We start from the raw sequence: 19,913 nt of genomic DNA on the forward strand, positions 1-19,913 counted from the left end.
AATATTTTGCTATACACTTAATTATTATCCCTAAAAATGTTACCTAATGCAATTACCCTTATTAAGAGTATAAGGACTAGAATAAAACGAAAGTCAATATAGAGAATGAAATGATATTTTAATCTAAATAAAAAAAAACATGAACTAATATAAATTTTGAATAAATTCAATTATTGGATTAACTTAGAGCAATGATTAGGTACAATCTAACCCTTATACTCTCCACTTATTAACCACATAAAAATAGAATTAAAAAAAAATGATCTTTTAGAAAAATAAAAATGATAGATGACAACATTCTATTAAACAACACTTAAGATATATCGAAATAGGTGCATTCATAGATAATGTCTTTCATATGGTGTTTTGCAAAATAATAATAATGATAATGATAAATAAGTAAATAAATAAAAGAAGACTTTGATGGTATTTCTCATTTCAAATAGTCACAGTCGTATATTTCACAAAAATATAAAAAATAAAAATAAATAATCACACACAATTTAAAGTTTTAAATGACACAATAATTAGTTTGTAATTTAAATTTATGCAGGTCGCAAATTTAAATTAAACATCCAAATTAATTATTTGTCTTTCATCTTGATTAGAAAGGTTGAAATAAACATAATTCAACTAGTCAATACATAATATTAGAAACTTAATTATTATTTTACTTTCTCTATTAGGGTTAGTTATCAATTTGTTTGTAAATACGATTTTTTCTCAACTGATTGAGTATATGGTTGGAGTTAAAATCACTTCTATTATATTTAAAATCACTCAGAACACGCCTTTAATCACTTATAATCAATTCAATGTTTAATTTTACACATTTAATCACATTGATCATACTATTAAAGTTGATTTCGAATGATTAAAAGTAATTTTGAGTGATTGATTTTAGAGACGGTTGCAAATATAGACATTAGACCCAAAGTATTAGTAGATATAACATAATGTAAAAAAATTAAATATGGTCAAATGTAAATAGTCTATTAGTGATAGACCATATTATTGGTAGAAGTCTTTCAGCGATAGACCATATCAGTAGTAAGAGTCTATTAACGATAGAAGTCTATTGCTAGACTTGACTATATTTACAATTTTTTTAAATGATATTATACACTTAATTATTATTTCTAAAAATATTACTTGATTTTAACTATTTTATAACTACTCCCAAATATGTTATAACATTCTTTTCTGGCTATTTAAATGCAAGCTTGCAGTGGAATAAAGTATGTCAGTTAATATTCTTTAATACATATATTTTCAAATTTAAAAGTTAGAAATTTGAACACATATGGTTGAACTAAGAACAAAAAGTAAGATTGAAAATCGATCAAATATTATACGCCAAATATAGATTAACTCAAATTTTATTATCATTTATTAAATAAGCCAACCACATATATTAATTATCTCCCATATATATCATTTATTTAAAAAATACTCATTTTCTTTCAAATGTTACAATATTGTTACCTAAATGAAACTTTATAAATATTAGAAAACTATCATTGAAATAGAAATTCATTAGATTTTTGGATGAAAATTATTGAGACCTTCGATGAATGTGACGATAACTTGAAACAATCACTGCTACAAAACTGGATTTTAATGTCGATTTAAAACTGAATTACAGGAGTACAATGTCAGTTTCAAACCGACATCAAAGATCGTGTTATAAAAGGTTTTCAATGTCAATTGTCTTTAATGTCAGTTTTAAACCGACATTATAGATGACCAAGATTTCAGTACTAGTTATCTTCAATGTCAGTTTTCAACCGACACTGAATACTATCTTCAATATTGGTATTCGACTGACATTGAACATCATCTTCAATGTCGGATTTCACATAATTTTTTCAATAATTATCTGATATTAAATGTTTGTCATTGTTTTGTCATTGAAAAATAAGAAACATATATTTTTTTTTCTTTTTTTCTTTTTTGCTTACACACATAGAAATCAATAATATTTCTTTTTAAAAAACTATAGTATTTCTCTTTAACCTATAGATGTACAAAATAAAATCTCAATTACTTTTGTATATACAACTCAGCTTTCAACAAACACAAAGATTAACTAATTCAAAACAAAGAAAGTGATAAATTGTTTAATTAAGTAACATATCAACAAGTTACATTGATCAATATATACATAGAGCTCTAAAGTCCAAAGAATTAGACTTAAACCTAATAAACAATATCTCTTATAGACTTAGAACAAACTAAACAATATTATCAAACCTAGCAACTCAACTCTACATGTAAAGAAATTCAACTCAATGATTTGGCTTCTAGTAAATCTTGTGGGTCTTATGTCTGAATATGCATATGAATTGACTTGAAGGGTTGTTGCAGAGAATGTATTCGATGTTGAAATCAGTCTACTCTAAACAATGTTCTCTCGAGAAATGAACTAACACAGCAGGAGAGACATTCTAGCAAGAAAGAGAAAACTGAAAAATGAACAAAATAAGAGTTTATATATATATCTATATATATAAACAACTAGAAAATGGACAATAAAATACCAATTAGAAACAACAAAGTAAGAGGGGAAATGAGCAATAACATACTAATTAGAAACAACAAAGTAAGAGGTTGTGTTCAGAAAATACAAGTAATATCTAATGTGCACTAACTTGTTTATTTGTGAAAACTAAGGCAACTATACCTTGCAACTCTTCTTATTGAACAAATACAAAAGAAAAACTATTGAAACTGGGTAAAAAAAAACTTTACTCATAAACAACTTAAACGATTATTACCAATATCAATATTTTATCCAAAAAAATGTGGACAGTTGAGAGAGTTATCAGGAAAAAAAAAAAAAAGCAAAAAAAAACATATGGATTCAAAAGGAGCAAAACATAAACATGAAAAAGATCAAAACATCATTCCCTAGTGCTTCGACGATATTATTTCAACCAACTACAAATATAACCAACAAACTAAAAGATCGATATAATATGATTCAAAAAATCATCTCGATAACATTGCACGAAGAAAAATTCCTAGAGATGCACATAATTATTTGTACCTTTGATCAACTATTAAAAGGAATTCTAACGAGGCAGTCCTCCAATGCTTTCACATATACTGCAAGGTCACCAGCACAGCTGCATGAAGAAATAATTCAAATGAAAGTAAATACAAAAATTTCTTTCAAGTATAATTTGATATACACAATAACGAGATGTACATCTTTCTCTTTGTCAATTTTAATGATTCTAAGCATAGTACTATTCAAACAAAATGTTACGCTAAGCACCAACTCTACAATAGTCAATATTAGGGCATTAATAATAATACTCTTTTAGAGAAATGAAAATGTAATTGCAAATTTCAATGTTAAATTAGGAATCGTTACCAAAATTTAACCTGAAGTTAAGTTTACTAACTCTGAAAAAATTTTGGCAACATAACGACACAACCACAATAAAACCAAAAATTTACTTTAAACCTGTTCAAAGAAACACATTCCCAATAATATTCTACAACCACTTCTTCTCAACAAAATTACCAGAATTCCCAAAAAAACGAATATTCAATACTCCATAAAACAAATCCAACAAAACTTGTTAAAAATTAACCAACTGTATTCAATGACAACTCAAGCTAACTAAACTAAGACCTATTACAAGTTCTCAACTCAAACAACTAATTAAGGACCAACTTAAATTTAAAACAGTTTTAAATTCCAAACATTCAAAATAACCCAAATTCACATGAGGCACCCAATACCCATCTGGTTTGCTCTATAACACAAACTCACAAGGTAACATCTTATACTTTCTAAAAACAAGGCCATCAATATTCATCTAAATATGTTTTATGTCAAACCACATAAATGATAACATGCTCTTTAACAATAACCAAGTCATATAATAGCATTTCAATGTGTTTTACATATTAAAATCAATACTAGGAACATCCATGCATATCCAATCAACTCAGAGCAATTCAAAAATTCATAATAAAATAAATCATAATCATACATAATACAAATAAATCGTGCAACATACTCATACACAAACAAACAGTGGGTAACTCAAATCCTACGTCAAAATACTATGGGTAAGTGTCGAAACTCACTGAATAGGGGTGAAAACACTGTTGGAAGACTTTTGAGGCTGCTACTAAAGAGACTAGAATCATAATACAAATGTACTTATAGAGCAAACCATGCATGTGTATCACAAAGACACGTGAACCTTTGAAGTATGCAAGAGTACTGAAAGTATTTGACAGTAAAGAAGAAATTGTAGATGAAAAAGATATTAGACATGTTTAAAACTCCACCTAAAGTACATGGGATAAGAATATCACATTCATAAACTAGAAGATCATTTGGGTCAAAGCCATCTGCACCTTGAAAATTTACTAGACCATTGGTCTTTTCTTTATAATCAAGTAGGTCAAGTACATTAATCATGTTTGGATTTATTACATTGTTAGTGATATCATTCACTACAACAACTTTTCCTCCTCTTTCATGGATAATTCTTGTTGCCCAATATCTCATGTTAACAAATCCCTGTTAATTGCAGTTCATAGAGGTTTCTTCAACTGAGATATTGAATTATTTCAAAGAAAATACAAAACAATGTTAACACGACCATTAAGTTACAAGTTTGAATTTCAATGTACTTCAATAAGAAATGTCAAAACTTCGATTTTCTTCAATTGAATTACATTCTAAATTCATCTGAAAACCAACATCGCCTCTTCCTCTTATAACATCCTCAAAAAACAAAAACAAAATTACATTATAAATTCATCTCACATCCATAAATCACAATAAAAGCTAATTTACAAAATATTTTTCTATATGATATATTCATTACAGCAAGAAAAATACACAAGCACCATTAACATTGACAATCATACTTCCATTCATTAACTAAGAATGTGAAATTTCGTGCTAATCTTATTTAAAATAATAATAACGTTCTTCTCTAAAAAATAACTATTACCAATAGAATGAAAAAATCTTCAAATAATTTTCCAAATGAAGGTCATTATGGTACACACTATAATTAAAGTATAAACATATTTATAAACTTAAATCACTAAACAACAATATGAGATAAAAAGTTCAAAATTTTTCTTTGTAATGAGAAAAAATAACATCCAAATATAACACTAACAACTCATCAAGATGAAATTATTCTTCCCCTTTCTCATGTTAATCCATAAAGAGTTTGTATATAGTCTCTTGGTTTTAAGTTAGTAAGCAATTTTGTTTTCAAATAGTCAGATTATTTAATAAAGAAAATTCAATATTGTATTCTTTCAACTTCAAACCATTTAAGTTTTCATTTAACTTAACATAAAGACACAAATTACAAATTTTTGGACAAACCATTGCACTCTTTTGATATGTTTAGTTATGAAAATTACTTAAAGAATAATGATGCACTGTCTTGCAAGACAAGTCTTGTAACATCTGCTAGTTTTCTCAAATAGAATTACATTCGAATAGTTGCAATCTGAAAGCAGAAGAAAAACAGAAACACATTATCATAAGAAACATCTAAAGCTTCTAAACACTAACAAGAACAAAGGAAGGCCACATTCACTAAATGCTTATAAGAAAAGAAAGAGCATTATGCATACTTATATGGGAATTAACGAAAGCATCACGTTCATGTACTAACTCTTTTAAGTTCCTCCACATGATAATGCATCCTTAACATTCCTACCAAATAAAGCACATAAATAAGGCTATTATATGTACACAAATCTGGACCAAAAGACTCTGTAGCTAAGCTTTTTTACTTTATTTCTTGAAAAGGCAAGTATCCAAATAGTCCCAACATCCAAAAGCATGAATGCATTTATTATAACCACATACATTAAACTCAAAGCTTCTAATTTCTCTAAACTTGTCAAAAACCTTTTCGAACTTAACCCTCGTGTCTAATTTTCTGAGAACAACTAAAAACTCATTACAAGAAAGTGCATTAAATAAATAAGCAAAACTAGTTGCAGCAGTACCTTGTCGCCCTTCATTATTAAAAGCATCGAACAACAATAGTACCTTCTTGTCCTCCACTTGGTTTTTCCTAAGCACAAACGACGAGAACATAGTTGTGGTGTTGAGTTCCAAGCTAGTTCCCAAGTGTTCCATATGGCTTAAAATTTCAAGGACAACGTCAAATTTTTCAGACCTGATAAAAGCTCTAAAAGTTAAAGAAACACATCCAAATAAAAAATTTGAGTTTGTTAAAAGAACAAATTCGACCACAACACATAAGCCACTCAGAGACAGAAGAATCCTCATCCAACTACCTTACATTTCAAAAGTAAAACATAAAATTTTCACATTAATTTTGATGATTTCAAAATTAATATTTCCAACATTTTAAAAGAGTAGAGGATCTATGTGATCCAATGGCTAGATCTGGCTTGTGAACTGCAGATCAATGAGAATGAGAGAGAGAAGAAGAGAAATTAGGAGGTCAGGCGATGCAGAACTACTGGTGCTGGGATAGAGAGAGAGTTCAATGGGGGAGAGAGAAGGCTCACTGGTGATGCTAGGCGGTGGACAGTGAGGCAATCGAAGCAAGGGTCGTGGCCAGAGAACGTGCAGTTGAGGAAGTAATGTGGGCGTTGGTCAACGGCGCTAACGACGGTAGATACGACTTGAGGAATGACTGACTGAGTAGAATGAACCATGCAACGATTGAAGACTTGGACGTAGAAGAAGAAGATGATTGAACAGGGGAGTCGTGTGGCGTGTAGAAGAAGGGAAAAATATTTGATTTTGTTTTCTTTTCTTTTAGTATCTTTTATTCTTTATTTAGGAAAGAGGGAAAAAAATTTTAGAGGAAAATGAAAATAGGGGAGGGAAACAAAAAATGAAGGTTAAAAAACATGTTAAGAATTTAAAAGAAAGAGTCACCTATAATGTCGATTTTAATCTGACATTGTAGGTACACCTACAACCTCAGTTTAAAACTGACATTAAAGATCTACTTTTTTTAAAATAATAATAATAATAATAATAATTATTATCATTGTACATCCGGTTTTAGTTTTTCCAACCAAAATCAAAGTTCAGATTTCTTTTAGTGAATGTGACAGTATTACAGTCCCAATTCTAATTTCAAGTCACGATCACGCCATTTTAAGTCCCAGTCCTCGTTTAACCTTTTAAAAGGATTTCTATCTTTAGAGTAATTTTGAGATGTTTATGAAAGGTCATTAGTAAAATTACAACTTTTAAAAGATGGTACTCTCAAAATTTAATGGAGAAAAAAAAAAAGAGAGGAAAATTAAAAAAGAAGATTATGTACCAACGACTTTTTAAATTGAATTTCACGGATCCAACGGATATATACAAGGAGCATAGGCCAGCAGGTGGCCACCACACGCAAAATTAAAAGGCATTTCCTTTGATTAAATATGAAGTTTCCATAATTTGACTTTTCTAAACAGAAACCTAATCCATCTACTCATTTAATTATTGATTTTTCTCAAAAATAGATTCATTAATTAAATAAAGTGACATATTAAAAAAGAAAATCTAATATGTCTACTACTTCCAGTTATAGAATCTCAAATAATTTAAGATTAGGATTGTTTTTTTCTCAATGAATACAACCATTCACTTCATTCAAATGGAGGTCAATTAGAGAGAAAAACCCCTATTACTTTCATATTTTTTTAGTCGTTCACTGTTGTGCATCCATCGGTCACTGTCGCTCGTCAGATTTTTATTTGGTGGGTTGTTGATGAATTTTCTTTGGATTTCTTGATTGATTCTTTAGTACACACTGAATTTTGAGTCAAAATTGATTTACTCGTAAGATTTGGAGCATCGATTCCCATTTTTTAAAGTCGTTAGTATACTATTCAGCAAGTTCGAAGCTTTATGGTGCATAATTGGTGAGTATTAAGATTATGGAACATTTTGGATTAGTTATAAATGTTGGAAATTGGATTTTAAATCCTAAATTATAGTTTATGTGTATATTTTAATCTTTGAGCGAAGTTTGGAATAAATTTAGAGTAAACAAAGCGTATGAGACATTAATTCAAGTTTTTGTTGAGGGTTGATTTCTTGGATTAACTTTGGAATTTCAATTCAAAGTAAGCAATCTTACTATTGGAACTGCCTTTGTATCGGGCGATAAGATTAAGGATGATTTTGACTGTATAAATCACGATACCTGATTAGAGAGTAAATATGAACATATGACTATCTTGTTTGATGTATGTGATAAGAATGAGCATGATCTTATTTTATAAGATATTTTATAAGAATGTATGAGTATTGATAACTTGTAGAAATACAAGTTATTTATGCCACCTTATCTAGATATTGCGGCCAAAAGTTAGTAATTATGCACCAGTTGTATGAAAATTAGCCCAGTATTACAATAATTATAAATGTTTGCGATTACACCCACTAACACCAAAAAGATGGAAGACAAGCCAAACTTTACTCTGTTTTGTAGGAGACCAAGTCACCGCTTGCGCTCAAGGCTCATGAGAGACTAATCAACGTATCTTTGTCACATTGCGCCCATTAATCAACCATGAAGAGACGATTACCGCAGTGACGGCGCAATGCAACAGTCGGTCCAGAGCTATGCTTCAACCGTATGCGGTAATAAAAACAAACACCGCATGCAAATCTATGATCGAAAGATGCAGCTGAGTAACGCAAGAGCGGAGGATTGAGACACGTGTACAACTAACGGTTGTGCAGAATTGATGGTCTGATTGCATAACAGAAGGAATAATATCCTTCCATCTTCGGATATACCATAACAATCAAGTGGGGACCACAAGGTCGGAGTTATAAACACCCTATTGATTTCAGAGAAAAGAATGTTACTTGATATGGGGCTAAGTGCTGCAAGATTGTAGAGAGAAAAGGCTGAGCTGAGTGTTTAAGAGAAGAAATCTGGCAAGAAAACGAGATAAGGCCAAGAGGTGAATCTCATATCCAACCTGCCATACACCCGATCGAAGCTCTGTGCAAAGATCCCTACTACCGGTGGAGCAAGCCTGAGAGGGAAGCTCTTCCTGCCATCAAATCCATCTTATCTGGCAAGCAGATCTCCATCAAATCTGTGCCAAGACATTGGCACTTATTTGTATCTGTTCTATCTCTCTTTCATTGTGTATTTCATGTTTTCTTTATCTCTTCATTCACACACCATGTATCAAACGCTTAGTAGAAATATTAAATGTTTCGATAGATTCCATTTACCATTTTCTATCTATTTCCGTTCATCCATCAATCACTTTCTTCATGATTTCTTCTTAATCCCCTGATGAGAAATATGAATCACTAAGGACTTAATCTGTATTAAAGATATAAAATAAGTTTAGCTAGAGCATGCTAGACAGCATCTTCACCTGTGAGAGCAGAAGTGAAGATGTCATTCTGATCTATCGAGAGAAGATCAGAAGAATGCGTTAACTAAAGTGAGTAGTACTTCCAGACATGGAAGCAATCTTGTGTTCATTACATTAGTCTCTGTTTCACCACAAACATGTGGGAGTACGGTCGATCACTGAGAGGTGTACGCCAAGAGAAGAGCGGAACAGTATTTATACCTTCAATCTGATTAAGAACTTGCGTTGTTTATATTATTTGTCTTTCTCTTTCTATTCTGTTCATAAGACTTGTCGCCGCATCCCACGTCTTTGCATAACTTTCATAGCTAGCCTTGATCCTAGCATCTTGTACATGAAGTCTGTATCCTGTAACATCTAGCTTAGGTTTACTGTATTTTTACGTTTTATCGCATCTTTACTGCTTTCCTTTATCTTATTGCAATTTATATACTTGTACAAACTCATTTTTAAAGATTAAAAACCTGGTCGCATATACCATGAACGTACCGCAATAACCTAAACCATTTTCCCGTGTTCGACCTCGGATCACATCGAGAAACTTGCAGTGGAATTACACTTGGTTCCATTGTAAGGAAACTTGTGACAACATGGCATACTACATGAACATCCATAATTAATGCATAACTAGAAGTAGTATCGCATCATTGTGAGCACTTTATATCATACATCCAAATTCGGTTACAAGCATGTAGATCTTATTTGACATGTATGAGGATGAATGAGCTTTATGTTATGATTTATGTATGAGACTCTATTTTATGATGCATGATATTTATGATAGTGATAGTTACCCTCTACCCATAGACATGTACATACTAGAGGTTTATGTTTCCTTTGGGATTCACAGAGGTTTGTGTTTCCTACAGGATTCATCAGGGGTTAGTGTCTCCTTTGGGAATCACCAGATGTTTATGTTTCCTTTGGGATTCACCAGAGGTTAGTGATCTCCTTCGAGATTTTACCAGAGGTTAGTGATCTCCTTCGGGATTCCACCAGAGGTTTGTGGGTACATCTCATCTACGGTAGGCCGGGTTAAACTATTCACTAGATGGTCATCCAGGATTAATAGAACTTTTTGCATGTCTCACTAGAAAGTTGCATTTATTGAACATAAATGCATAGTTTGAACTCGATAGTAGGGTTACTTACTGAGTATTTTACACTCATTATTTATTATGTTATGTTTTTCAGGTAGGATAAGGACACACCAAGCAAATGACAGAAGGAATTCGTGACTGTGCCATGGGGACTAGAGAGATGCTTCTATTCATGTTTTCATGTTTTGATGTTTTAAATTCCAGTCTTGATGTTAGAACTTAGAGTCCTATTGTTTAAAATTTTTATTTATAAAGCGTCATGAAATTTATTTTTATATTTCAAAGGGACCCCGACCAAAGATTTTTAGTTATTTAGATTTTACAAAAGCTATTTATTTAATAAAATTCTTTTGATTTTGGTTAAATTTTTTAGAGTCATTTTGAGATTTATACATGCATGTAGTAACGGCCTTTAGAAAGTCGGGTCATTACACTACTTTTCTGGCAATTTAAATGCCAGCTTGTAATGGAATAAAGTGTGCGTATATATATATTCCCAAAATTTATCATTTATTTAAAAAATACTCATATTCTTTCAAAACTTACAATATTATTACCTACATGAAACTTTACAAATGTCAGAAAACTATCATTGGAGTAGAAATTCATTAGATTTTTAAATAAAAATTATTGAGATCTTCAACGAGTGTGACAATAACTTGAAATAATGTGACAGTGTTAGAGTTCTAATTTGTTGAAAGTCAGTCATACTATCCCAATTCTTCCTCTAACTTTTTAAAATGATTTCTTCCTCCAGAGTAAATAATTTTTAAAAATCAAGAGTACTTTCAAAATTTAATGGAGAAAAAAAAAAAAGAAAAAAAGAGAGAAATTAAAACAGAAGATTCATGTACCAACGACTTTTATTGAATGTCACGGATCCAACGGATATATAAGGAGCATAGGGCAGCAGGTGGCCACCACACTCAAAAGTCAAAAGGCATTTCCTTGGAGTAAATATGAAGTTCCCATAATTTAATATGATGCCATTTTATTGTATCTTCATTATTGATTCTATTTATAGAAGCCATTACAGAAAGGGATAACACATGTGTCTGCTAATTCAACAACATACCACACCATTAACTTCCTTAAAATAATATGTGCCCCTTTTTTTTTTATTAAACTCTTTGAATGTGGTGGATAGAGTGTTAGATTTTAGTTCTTAGTTAGAATTTAATTCTTATGGTTTGGTAAAATCTCATAAATAATTTACTAAAATTTTCATAAATAATTCATGTTGTAGGACTAGTAAATTTAGAAATGTTTTATCAAATTATAAAAACTAAATTTTAATTATAAACCATAGGAACTAGATTCTAATTTTCTCGAAATGAAATTAGTTGAGTCAAATTTAATTTTAACCTATTTTTTACTACTGAAAAAGTAAAGTGCAAAAAAGGCATATTAGAGTCAATGGCTTTAACACCTTAGAAAGATTGCAGGGTATTTGAGGGTTGACTAAGAATTTCAAAAGGGCTCAACATAGGAGCTTTGATTTATTTGAACTAAAAAACGAATGTGTGCTAGTAACGTGGCTTGCTTCGCTTTTGTTAGGAGTATGTGCTTCTCATTAGTCGGGTTGGGGGAAGGAAGAGGGCATTTCCATCACAAAGGATTCAATTCAGCCACAGCTTCTCCTACAACTACATGTTACGTCTTCACCTCAGTTGAAGACCCCATCGTGGTATGCGCTAGTAAGACCACCAAAAGCCTTTGGGAGATTTATTTTTTTAAAAAAAAAATAAATGGCTCCCAAATTTTTAATAATATAAACAACTCTACCTCTAATCTTATGCAACCTATTTTTATATATAGTAAAAAAAACATAAATATAACTATTTTTAAAAAAAATTAAAAAAAAAACTGTCATATGACATATTTTTGCTAGATATAATTTTAGTTGCACCCAATTTTTATTTTTTTTAATTCTAAACTAAAATATATCTAGACAGATGGGTAGATAGATAAGTGCTACTATTTGCTTTCTTATAAATAGAGGTGGAGAAAACAAATGACTATCAAGTTTCCTTTCTTCTTTTTTACTTTTCTGAAAAATGAACCTCTACTCAAAATTTAGTGAAGTCTCTTCTTGTAATTTATTAAAGGGAGAAGAATCACATCAATTAGTATTGATAGTTTTTTTCATTAGACTCCCAATAGTGGAAAACAAACTTAGAATTAACTTGAAAAGGGATACTCCTAATAGGTGCTTTTATCTACTAAACTATATCCGTTAATCATAAGATAATTATTCGATTAGAAATATTTATAAGATTTGAGCAAACAAATAGTCTATATTATTATATATAGATAAAAAAATCTTAGGCATGAGACGTGAAATATGGTATCAAACTAGAACCTCTCCTAATAGAATGTGGTTTGAGGACAAACTAAGATGCAATCCGATGGACATGTAACACCAAAGTTTGAAGAGGTACATAAATGAATCTAGATCAAATTTTAGAGTTCCTAAAGAATATGAAAATATATATGATTAATAAAGTGTTAAAATAATTGATAGCTACTATCCTACCAATATCAACGCATCGTATTTTTGGTGGAAATTTGTTAAGAAACCAAGTAAGTTATGGTCGGTGTAAAAAGAGAAATAAGAAAATAGGAAAGAATAGAAAGAGAGAGAATTAGGGTTTAGGAGAGGATACAATATAAATTTGGTTTAGACCAGACGGTGACGGTGACGGTGGCGGTGGCGGTGGCGGTGGAGAAGAAGTAGGGCTAAATATTAACACTTCCCATTCCCACGTAAGCCCTTCCTTACTCTTCACCTCCCTCACTAATTCTCTTTTCTTTTTCCAATTAATAATTAATTATTGCTTCACTTTCCTTTTTTAATAATTTAATTATCTTTGTAGTGGAATCATTCGAATCTATGACTTCTTTTCTCAAATCACATGTCTAAATTGACTTACCTATTCTTCATTTATTGTTTTCTTCATAACTTCTGCTTTTTTTTTTTTTTTCAATTTTAATTCATTCTATCCTATTTTAAATTAAGAAAAATTATTTCCAATTAAAAATATTAAAAAAAATTATATGTTTATTAGTGATAGATAATAATAGTTTATTCATATCTATCACGTATAGATAATGACATTTGTTATATTTGTTAATATTTTTTGTTCATATATTTTATGACATTAATTCGAATTGTTTGGAGTGTTATTTATTTTTGGAAATTTAAAAAAAAAATACTTTTATCATCTTTAATTATTTAAGAAATTTTATATCAAACACACTTTATTTTTTTTCCCAAGGTATTTATATAATAAAATGACTTTTTTACAATGGTCGAGGGTTTTGACTTTTTTTGTTAGTTTAAAACCTTTTAAATATAATCAAATATATTGTTAAATAACTATTATATTTTTGGTATCTTTTCTTTAACTAGCTTTTTTCCTTTTCTAGTAATTTTCTTTTTCTATATTTTTTCATTGTTTGTTGGTATCTATTTATTCATTATAAAGTTGATTATTCAATGTAATATACAAAATTATCATATATTTTATATATTTAAGATTTAGTTACGAGTTTCATTTCATTATGTTTAATTTGTGATAGGGTTTTAAATTTATTATATGATAAATATTAAGACTAATTGATAAAATTAGTTAATATTTTTTATTTTGAAAAAGAAAAGAAAGTAGGTAGAATTTAAAGTCAAAGAAGAAATAGATTAGGCAGATCAACAAAGGTGGATTTTGCACCACATCTTGGAAGAAAATCATAATCTCCCAAAATCTATTCAATTTTTCCTAAAAAGTACAACTCACTACCAACTCCAAAGGATCTCTTTCCACAGATTCAACAAAATCATAATCACATCAAAACAAATATTACTCTTATTCCCTTAGGTTTGAACCACAAAAATAGTCAAAAAATACTCCAAAACAAAATAATACATTTCTCATTTCTAATTTCAAAATTGTTAAATTATTCATAATAATAATAATAATGTGTTAAAATACCATTTTAATTCAATGCTTTGAATTCATTTCATTTCAGTATAGTTGGTGTATTTTTAATAAATCTTAAACTTAATCCATATACTTTCAGTAAATCTTAGTTTTAGTCATTCAAAATTATTTTAATTGAAATTGATTAAATAATAAAATAACTTTCAAAACAATATAAACTAAATTTAAGGTTAAAAAAACACTTTGGTCCTTAAAGCAATTTCATCTTTAAATTTTTATTAGATTTTTCAATTATGTAACAATTTAGTCCATAAACTTTAAGTATATAATAATTTTATTTTTGTACTTTCAAATTTGTAATAATTTAGTTTCAAAAGTAAAAAAATTCAACAAAACTAGATATAAATTTTAAATATTTTGTGAGATAGATTTTGTAAAAAATATTGAGAATCTATAATTATTCTATCAATTTATTTATGTAAAAAATATCATTAAATCTTAACATTAATTTCTACAATAGGACGGTGTGTTTGGTTTAACTTTAAAAATAAGTCATTTTGAAAAAAAGTAAAGTATTTGACAATTTCATAAAATAGATCTTGAAATACTTTTAAAGCATTTTTATAAAAAGAGTTTAAATAAAAATGAGATTTTTGAAAAATATTTTTTAGTCAATTTAAATATGTCTTAAACCATTTTAAATTTGAAGGTACATCAGCTAAATCTTTAAAAGCCATTGCAAACCAAAATTTAAAGAGGAAATTGGAGTGAAAAGTTTGGGAGTATCCGTAATTTTCAACCTAAATTTAAAATCAATAGAAATATAACAAGGAAAATAGGATAGGACATTTAAGAATAAAAGAGGGGGCCTTTTTAAAATGAAATAAATTATTATAAAATGTAGGGAGTAAAATGATAATTTTAAAATAATAAAAACGTTCTTAGATTGAAAAGATTAGGGGCAGCGGCAGCCGCGCGTGCCAGCCAAGCCACAAACCTGGGGAACTTTCAAAACCTACGCGGCGCAACGATTACGGCCCTATCCATTTTCCCATTTTTAGATTTCTTTTTATTTTTAAATTCTCTTCTCTGGAATTAAAATTAATTAAATAATCATGATAATCCCAATCTAATTTCCCTTCTTCTTCTTCTTCCGTCTTCCTTCTTCCTCTGTTTCCATAAACTGAAAAACCAAAAACGCCATCAAAATCTTCCTCTATATAAACCGCCATTCTTCCAACAAAATATAAATAAGAAAAAACACAAAGAACAAATTACTCACAACACGACGCCGTTTTTCCTTCTCAGTTTTCCGTTTTCATGGCCGCCTCTGATCTCTCCGTTATTCTCCCTCGCGTTCTCGTCGTCTCTCGCCGCTGCGTTCGCAAGAACAAATTCGTCGATTTCGTCGGTTCGTTTAATTTCCTTCATTTCTTCCTTCTCATGCATTTCTAATCAAATCGATCCTTTTATTCAATCTTGATTTTTTCTTTTCTTCTTTACAGGGGAGTATCATCTCGATCTTATCGTTGGCTATGGCGCAGTACCGGTCATAGTTCCGAGAGTCGCCGGCGTTCATATGCTTTTAGACAGTTTCGAACCGATTCATGGAGTTCTCCTCTGCGAAGGCGAGGATATAGATCCGTCTCTGTACGAAACCGATACATCCGGTCTTTCTCAAGAGGAGCTCGAGGAAATCAGGCGGTTACATACCAGCGATACCGCCATTGATAAAGAAAAAGACACAATCGAGTTTCGATTGGCGAAACTCTGCTTGGAGAGGAACATTCCGTATCTAGGGATTTGCAGAGGATCGCAGGTACTGAATGTCGCGTGTGGAGGTACGCTTTATCAGGATATTGAGAGGGAGATTAGGAAGAAGAGTCCGGGAGGGGAAAAAGTGGTTCATATTGATTATGATAATTACGATGGGCATAGACATAGGGTTAAGATTGTGGAGAATACGCCACTGCATAATTGGTTTAGGGATTCTTTGGATGAAGAGGATATGGAGATTATGGTGAATAGTTATCATCATCAAGGAGTAAAGGTTTTGGCTCAGAGATTTGTGCCAATGGCTTTTGCTCCTGATGGATTGATTGAAGGGTTTTATGATCCAGATGCTTATAATCCAGAAGAAGGGAAGTTCATTATGGGACTTCAGTTTCATCCTGAGAGAATGAGACACCCTGATTCTGATGAATTTGATTATCCTGGATGCCCTGCCGCTTATCAGGTACTATTTCCACCCACTTTTAATCAACACAAAATCTGTTTCTCCATATGTTTATGTTTACCACACTTTGTAGGAGAGGTTGAGATTATTTATAATCGTATTATATTATTGATTCACATATATATCTACAACTTTTGAAAAAGAAATGATTTCAAATATATCAATGACATGGGTAATTGTGTTGGTGCATTGATCTGAAGTTTTGTATATGGGATTTTGGTGCAGCAATTTGTGAAGGCAGTGGTTGCATACCAAAATAAGTTAAACAGCAGCAAATTGTCAGCACCCAAAAAGGCATTAAAGCTGGACAATGAAATGGAGAAGAAAAGGAAGATCATAGTCCGAAGCTTCTCCCTTGCCAAGAACTTATACACAACTGGGCGCGATGCTCAGCCGGAGAAAGAACGCGAGCTCGAAGTCGGAGCTGAATTTCTAGAGGTACCATCTTCATCATTCAAATCAGAACGCAAATGCACAACTTTTATTTGATAATTAAGACATTCCTGACATTTGTGGTATTGCATTGGTGCTTGTTTTTTCAGTCAAACACTGCTTTAAGTGTACAACAAGAAAACAGGCTGAAGCAAATGGGTGCAACAATTAGAAATGGGAGTTCTTACATAGAAAAACTGAAGCTAAATGAGGCAAGAGAAAGAACAGCAAAGAATGTGATGGGGAAGATGACAATAGAGCAATTATCTGATCTCATGTCTTTCTATCATATGATGGGTCAAATTTGCTCAGAAGTTTTGGAGAGAAAGTTGAATGATATTGTCAAATAAAGCAAAGCAAAGCAAAGCAGTCCCAATCACAGATAAGAGATACTCATTTTGCCCTTACTTCCATGTCCCCTTGTGTGTCATTTTCTGTGTTAATCTTTTGTTGTTGGAGCCACACATGAATCTCATAGGGATCATGCACCCACAAATTTGTGTATCTGTTTAATTTATTTTTCTTTCTTTACTTACAAAAGGGTGAGGGTCAAATGGGACTGACGATGAAAGTTTTCTATTGCCTCTCTCTTCCCTTTTTGTTGGGTTGGAAATCATGATGTTAATTGAATTGGAAATGTAAAGTTGGGTAAATCATGTTTTACTTTCTATATTTTTTTACTTTTCAAATAGTCAAATGAAAAGGAACATAAATTATGGCAATATTTGTGATGATAATAATAATACAACTAATGAACATCATTGATTACTTTATTATCCTTATACGATAAATATCAATTTATATCTCCAAACTCAGTTAAAATTTTGGACTTCTATAAGTATATCAATTTACCCATTCCTCTAAATTTCATTTCATCAATATCATGGGAGACTTATACTTTAAATCAATTAAACTAAACTATCAAGGATGTGTTTGGGGTCAATTATCCTAAGGCTATAATAACTAGCTATAGTTTTTACTGTTTTATGGTAATCATTTTTTATTCTTTGTTATAGTATTTACTATTTATTTTCCTAATTAAAATAGTTTAATCTCAAATACATATTACTAAAATAATTTGCACTTCAAACACAAACTATTATAATTTAACTATAATAACCAATTCTTACAAAACTTTTACGAGTCAATCAATTTGGAAGACTTCTAAATACATGAATGGTTTTTCAAATGAAATTTTGTATAAAAGTTTAAGTTGTTTCATTTATGAAGGTTTAGAGGTTTAATAAATTTCGTATAAGGTTTTTCTAGATGGAACATAATGAAAAGTCGAGTCTAAATTGAAACGATTATTAATTTAGATTTTAATTGACACAATTGATAAAATTTACGAGTATAAATTGATATTTTTCATCATTGTTATTATTGTTTTATTGTTTAAAATAATAATTGTTTGACAAATGATATTATCAACAAATACTACCCAAAAGAAGTTTTAAGTTTAATTAAAACTTGTAGAATTTAGAAAGTAGATCACCAATAAAATTCTATCACGGTTATACTTGAAGTACGAACATTTAGTTAGTCTCTAATACAAATTTATTAATGATAATAATATATCGTCGACTACACTTGTGATAGAAATTTGTCATAAGTATTATAAGCTATTAGTGATGACGGTCTATGCTGATGGAGTGATGGACTTTTATCATCGATAGACTTAGAAAATTTCACAAAATAACCCAAATCTCAAAAATTTTTCTAGGATGACCTCTTCCTAAAATTGACCTTTTGACCATGTGAAATACCAATTTTACCCCAATTTAAAAAAGTCCACAAACCGTGCCACACATCTTCTTCCTTCAACAATTTCTTCAGCTCTTCATCCAATATGTATTCAATGCAACACTTACATTTCACCAACGCATTTATTCTCAACTAATATTCTACCAAAAGCATTGAATAACATTGATGTCAAGAATGGAAGGTCACTCTTAGTTATTCATTTTCCGTCATACGCTTTTCATTCTCCCATTGTTCTTTCAGAGTTTCATACAACATCTTCATTGTCGATCGCTTTCATCTTTGTTCATTTTATTGTGTCTTTGAGCATAGAGGAAGTTTCGTTCATCAGATCCAGAAAGGGAGAGAATGTAAGTGATATTCTACCGTATTTTTTGTCCCCCAGATCGCTTAGTATTGAATGAACGATCATATAACAATATATAGACGATCATTCATTACAATATAAACGCTCATTTAGTATTATATAAAAGTTTGATCGTTTAGTATTATATAAATGATCTTTTAGTATTTTATAGACGAACTTTAGTATTTTATAAACAATCGTTAATATAATACTAAACGATCATTTATATAATACTAAACGATTGTTTATACTCTATTTCACGATCGTGTAGAATTATATAAATGATTGTATAGAATTATATAAATGATCGTGTATATAATATTGGGCGATCGTTTATCAATTACTAGGCGATTTCTTAAACTTTGATTGGGTATTGCTTAAAATTTGGTAATCCAATTGCAGATCAATGACGCTACTTTGCATCTTTGTACAATTTGGTGGGGAATAAGACCAATCGGGAAGCAATTATGTTGGAGGTCATATGAAAGGTTTGAAGGTCATAAATGATATAATTGTCAGTGGATAAGTGAATATTATGCACCAACGACTAAATATCGATCCAGTTATGTTTGATATACACATCAAATATTTCTACTGAAGGATCCCAAATTCAAGGGAACCTTGAGCGGAAGTGGATTGTCCCAAACACTATTCTTTAAAGAAATTAATTTTTACAGAAAAGAAAGAACAAGATATGCATTTACATAAATTACAAC

The 19,913-nt window shown here is 30.4% G+C and overlaps 1 protein-coding gene across 1 annotated transcript; it reads left to right on the forward strand.

The window, feature by feature from the left end:
- Positions 1–15,548: 15,548 nt before the first annotated feature.
- On the forward strand, positions 15,549–17,758 carry LOC120075917 (putative glutamine amidotransferase GAT1_2.1). Its single transcript, XM_039029666.2, has 4 exons — positions 15,549–15,833; positions 15,928–16,658; positions 16,884–17,096; positions 17,201–17,758. Exons 1-4 carry the CDS (start codon positions 15,743–15,745, stop codon positions 17,438–17,440), a joined length of 1,275 nt encoding a protein of 424 aa, XP_038885594.1. The 5' UTR covers positions 15,549–15,742; the 3' UTR covers positions 17,441–17,758.
- The last annotated feature ends 2,155 nt before the right edge of the window (positions 17,759–19,913 follow it).

The sequence above is a fragment of the Benincasa hispida genome, chromosome 4, assembly GCF_027475165.1.
Source record: "Benincasa hispida cultivar pf3 chromosome 4, pf3_genome.v1.1, whole genome shotgun sequence".
NCBI lineage: Eukaryota > Viridiplantae > Streptophyta > Magnoliopsida > Cucurbitales > Cucurbitaceae > Benincasa > Benincasa hispida.